We start from the raw sequence: 6,000 nt of genomic DNA on the forward strand, positions 1-6,000 counted from the left end.
ATGCTGTGAAAGAAGAAAAGACGCAGATACCTGGAAGATACCTGGCAATGGCATAGTCAGTGACAAGTGTTAATTTTCTGCAAAAGCCGTAAACTTTTGACTGACTAAATGTTTGGTTCTTCTCTTCTTTTTTTTTTTTGTTTTTGCATGCCAGACCAAACTGCCTCCCTGTGCCCATCATTTAGATTACCTGTTGAGCACCCATATTGCTCTGCAGCCATCACGGATCCACCAACTGGACTCCTCCCCTGGCTCTGCAATTACACTGATGCCATGTCCTCCTCATCTCTCCTGCTCCACCCCTCCTCTGCCTCTGCTTTCATTGTCGGTTCTATCCTCTTCCCCGGCTCTCTACCTTTTCTTTCTGAATAATGTGATATTTATTGATTCCAGCATTAAAATTCTCTTTTGGCTTGCCCCTCCTGCACAGAAGGTCAGAGCCACAGGAACAGCGCCCCTGGAGGAGGCTGGGATTCAGCGTCTTGCTTGAGCACATTTCTGTCGGGTGGATGCTCGCCAGCCCAGGGGCTTGAACCCTGGTGCTCTGGTTGAACGGCACTCTCCTTACACCCTACACTGCGGCCCTCAGCTATGTGCTATGGAGACCCAAAACAATGCAAGTTTTCATAAGGGCTGGCATGAATTTGCTCCATTTTTTTTAGATGAAATGTAACCAAACGTTAAGCACCATTACAAATGAAGTATCATGGTGCTACAGAGATGCTCTGTAGCACCGTGTACAAATCATATTTGCAAGATGTAGGAAAACATGTTTGTTTGGTACAGACCCCAGCATAAATCATCATCACCTTTACCATTTTAATAGTTTTTTCAGTCTACATGAAATTCATGATGCAAAAATTACCCCCCCAAAATTGTGAATCATATCATAATTGTTGCAACACGACTTTTTACCATATAGTTCTGGCCTATAGTTTTCATTCCAACCAAGCACAAAACCAGCTGATTTGACTCATCAGTTGCTATTCTCTGGTAGAAGATGTCTTAATTGCTGACATTGGCTGGTGTAGTATTTGGTTCATATCAAAACTTGCATCCTCTTCAGTCTCCGTGGAGTTCAGCTGAGAGCCAGTGCATGACACCACCCTGCCCCCAAACCATCACTGCACCCTGCAGCCTTCACAGTTCATCCTATCTTGCTGTGGCTCTGCATTGCTACTCCTCCTCTGACCCTGCAGTCCTCACTGGTTGTGTCCTGATGCTCATCCCTCCTGCCAGCCGGAGTCCCTCATCTTGCCACTGATTAACAACCCAGCGCAACATGGGAATAAATAAAGTTAGTGACACAACTGAACTGATTTGTACGCACCATCACGTAGCATTACAATGAGTGAGCAACTATCAGAGAGGGTTATTGCATCTGTGGTAAAACTACAAAGGAAAAGTGACTTTCTCATATGGACTATATTATACGAATCTATGTATAAGCTATAAGTAACTGATTCCTGGGTTGTTTGCAGTGCAGTGTGCTGTTTGGTTCTTGGAAAATCTCTTAATTTAGTTAAAAAAACAAACTACGATTTAACTGGCTGACATTGGCGCACTGCACAGCTGCTGCTCGACGCCTTTGTCCTCATGTTCATCTTCACTGCCAGCCAAAGCACCTCAACTTGCCACTGTTTGGTCTGACCATACTGGGCCGTTCGTGTAAACAAGACTCATCCTGATTATTTGCTTCTCCTTGAAATCCGCACTTCATAAATAACCCTGTGCACATAGTGAGGAATTTCGTCAGTTATAATGTGTCCCTGTGTAAAATGTATCTTAAATGAATGGATGTGATTTGACAAAAAGCACAACATCATTTGCACCATATTTTACAAGATTTGTATCCCCTCCCCACCACAGATAATTTTGAGGTTTGGGGCTTGACAAGGTGCATGCAATAATACCCTATTGTATTTCAGCTCAACAATAATTTTTTGAAAGGGACTATGAGTTATGAGGCATGCCTCTTACATAAGGCCGAGCCTAAAATATTGAGGCAGTAGTGGTTGCCTGTATTTTGAGGAGAAACATGAGCTCCCTCAGGTCATCCTCGGGCAGTGTCCTACAGTAGCTCAGACTTTTGTTAAAGGTATTTTGGCAGTAAAGAAGATATAAGTTCTACCCCTCTGTACATTTGCTCCCCGTTGCCCTACCCTGTCATTCCCAAGGCTGCTTTTATTTTACATGGATGAATAAAAGGCAGTGTTTGGTCCTTACACAGCAGTTTTCTTTTGGGCTATACTGCAACGGATCATCACTCTGTGTAACTTATAGGTGTTTTAGAATCCCAAAGGCTAGCATAGTTGCCATGAGAACAGGATTGGTTAAAAATGTCGCTCATTTTATATAAATATCTACAGGTATATAGACTGGATCACTGGAAGTCTACTAATGTCAGACCTCACATTGTCTGGCAAAACAAATGAGAAACTATTTTTCTGCCCCTCATCTTACATAGTCCCTTAAATGATATTATATTTCCTCTCTACCTGTTTAGTTTTTGCTTCATTTGTTTTGTTTTCAGAAAGTTTTCAGAATTCAGACTAGACTCTGCTAAAAATATGCACATTGTAGCTTGACTTTGCCACAGGACCTTCAGTGGTAAATGTAACAGAGGAGTAAGCAGATATGGAAAATAAATGAATGAATGGTAACTATACGTTACACCTAGCCAAGACAACTCCTGGCCAAATGGCAATTTTCTGACAAATCATCACATTCAAAATATAACAGAGTTACCCATTAAATTCGTCCTTCTGTCTCAGAATTTCTCTCACATTTCGTGATTTTTCCGTAATCCTCTCTCAAAGCAATTTGAGCTGGAGGGGGAATATGCTTGGAATATGAAATCTGATTTACTTTGATGTTCCTTCCATGCTGCTACCTGCTCAATTGGGAAATGGCTGGCTAAGATTAATTATTACCTTTACTCCAAGGTTTTCACTGAACAGTCTAAAAAAAAAAATTCCCAGACGCAAACCGAGTCATGAAGCACCGGGCTTGATGACATGGCATTGGACTTATCTGCAGTATTTGCAGGCCAGACGAATAACAACGACCAGAACAATATCAAGATAACTGCAAACAACCTTGTTGCAATTGCTAGGGCTAGCAGTGCAGCCACTTTCTTACTTGAAAACAGAGGTCAGTGTTATGCATCTGACTATTATCGACCAGGGGTTTACTTCAGACTAAGCTGAATTATGCAGGTTTAGCACTTAGCACCAAATTCCTGGACCAATAGTAGTGCTGTGCATCTCAAGAAAAACTTTTTTGTTTGTAAACACACTGAGGTTAAGGTTTGGCTGATGTTAATAATTAACTGCACTGCTCTGTGCTGTGTGGTCTCTGACGTTGTTTTTAAGACCAAAACCACTTAAGCACCACAAAACCAATTAAGTAAGCAACAACACCTGGTGCCATTATAAGGAACTATCAACATGTTCTTGTGATGCAAACAGAGACCATGTATATTTTTTTTTTGGCCATGAATGATAAGTGTCCATGTTTAATCTAGTAACCACCCCGTTTCCCTTATGTAATCCTGTGCTGTGAGTGCTGTCTGGTTATAGCCATGCGACTTTATTTAGTTACAGAGCAGTAGGTTATTTGCAACTCAGTGGGCTAATGCTGATGCATCACACACAGCTGTGAGGTGGAACATCTCACTGCCTGTCTCACAAGGAAAATAAGGACTCTCTTAAACAGCAGGAAGAGGGCTTAGTGTAAGCTAATAACCAGGGAAGAGGCACTGTGTGTGACAGTGTTGCTGCGAATGTCAAACATGTATCAACGGCTACCAAACAGGCGCAACATCAGTGCAACATCTGTACAGTCACCATATCGGATTGGCGGATTGTCACGATGAGAAGTTACAGTGTAGCAGCAACGCGGGAAAGACAGGAAGAGTGGCTGTCAAGCTCGTGGAATGGATAAGGCTCATGCTGTCTGCCATGGAGATGCTGATAGCCTCCAGATTATATTTACCCCCCAAAACAAGCCTTACCTTTCTCAGTCTTCCAGTCCTTTTTCTTTTTGCTCATGCTGCCGGAATGATTGGTCTTCGAGTGGCTGTTTTTTGACTGTGGCAACCCCAGGCTCACAGCGAATGTGGTCCGGAAAACTGAAATGGAAAGTGAAACAGCTTCTGGACGATGTCTCACCTGTGAAGCTGTCAAATTTCTATGGACCTCAGTCCCCGCAACCTACAGTGATTGCGCCGTAAATTATGTGTACGAATTGAGGGCGTGCGATTGGTTTCGGAAAACGAGGAAGTCGACGCGCGATTGGGTGAGCTCAGTTGTCAGTCAGGCAAGCCCCGCGCCTTCCCGAGACAGGGTAGGTTGCTCCAGACGGTTCACCTCCTTGGCGTGTGATGTGGTAGGCTAGCAACGCCGGGCCACTCGGGTGCACTGCACACAGCATGGAGCACATCTTAAAGAGTCTATACTTTGAGTCACTGCAAGAAAAAAAATGCTCAGAAGTTTTCACTGGGAATTAGATACTTTTTTTTATCTGATGAATTGTGCACAATATGGTTTGCATGGTTTGTTATGGATTTTAATCCCCCCTGCAGCAAAAAATGCACTGTGCAGTTTTGAGTAATTTAATAGTACTAGGCCCACCTCACGAATTAATCTGCCCAGTTCATGTGATGGGGTTAAGGGGTGCAGCTACTGTAATTCATAAAGCCCTGATATCGTGATACTTCTAACCTACTTATATTATACTTTAATACCTCGGACTATTCCTATCATTAAAAACCATGTACTATTTTTAAAATAGCCCAGGAGAACAAAGTAATAACTCAAAAGATAAAGACACATCCTGGCCATGAATATGAAATGCCCTATTATTCTTAAAGAGGAGAAGCCCACAGTAAATATGATGCTGTGCACAAAGATGTAGCACCCCTTTTAAGTTGAACAGCGACAATTAAAATTACAAGTAGATATAGGAGGCAAAAGTTTGAATTTACAGTTAATATAAGAGGAAGTCTTATGGCTCTACACAGCTTGCATATGATATGAAAATTTTATGAGGTAACTAAAAAAATGCAGGTAATGTGATGTTTATATAACTAAAACTGTATAACTGGTGGATTTAAATGAGATGATAAAGCCTATCATCCAAGTTCATCATGTTTCAGTCTTTGCAGATATACTGCATATGACTAACACACAAGTGGAGACAGATGCATGGTACACGCCCTTTTCCATGGCAGAGGACAGTTACTCATTTCACAGAATAGACCACATCCGGTCAGTAAGTCAGGCTGTCATGTGTGAGAGCTCGCTTCCAGAGCCCACCGTCTGTCATCTGTTGTGTTAGCGCTGCGCTGGTCCAGACCCATCTGCTCCTAAAGCTACTGACATCATCTGAGAAAGAGTGTCTTTAATCCAGAGAAATCTAAACCAAGCCAATATTTCAGCACAATGGGTGGGCACTGTACCCTGAAACACACTGTTAATTGTGAAATACAGTCAGCACATATGTGAAGAGTTTAGTTGATACATATGAAAGAGAAAAGAAAAAAATAATATATACTGTGTGTGTGTGTGTGTGTGTGTGTGTGTGTGTGTGTATATATATATAAAATAGACATACATAATGGCAGCTCTGGGACAAAATGACACAGACAAATGACTTGCTTTTGTTTATATGTGAAACTGTTTAAAGGAGGTATCATTTTTCAAGAAAAGAGATTAGTGACTTGTTGCCAAGAGATTTAATACTATTACAAATTATATATTCTTCTGTTTGTTTATATTGGTCATTATGGTAGCACCCAGATGGAGTTTAGATGCCTTTTTAATTTGAATTGCATGGATGGTAAAGCTGTGTCATACTACAAAGTGCAAAAAGACGTATTTATTCCAAGATCAAGCTGGCAAAGTTCTCTCACAGTGCCCGCCAGACCTCTCATGGTCAAATTAAAGATCTTTATCTCATTGAGCCGTTGCCCTTTCTAGGAAATTGAGACAGTGAATT

At 41.7% G+C, this 6,000-nt stretch overlaps 1 protein-coding gene across 1 annotated transcript in view; it reads right to left on the minus strand.

Moving 5' to 3' along the window:
• macrod2 (mono-ADP ribosylhydrolase 2) overlaps positions 1-4,214 on the minus strand; it is a 430,410-nt gene extending 426,196 nt beyond the window's left edge. Inside the window, exon 1 of the mRNA XM_030070312.1 lies at positions 4,016-4,214. Within this exon, the coding sequence (XP_029926172.1) occupies positions 4,016-4,052 (37 nt within the window). The 5' untranslated portion in view covers positions 4,053-4,214. The remainder of the gene's footprint in view (positions 1-4,015) is intronic.
• Between the last annotated feature and the right edge of the window lie 1,786 nt (positions 4,215-6,000).

This window comes from Myripristis murdjan, chromosome 15 (genome assembly GCF_902150065.1).
Source record: "Myripristis murdjan chromosome 15, fMyrMur1.1, whole genome shotgun sequence".
NCBI lineage: Eukaryota > Metazoa > Chordata > Actinopteri > Holocentriformes > Holocentridae > Myripristis > Myripristis murdjan.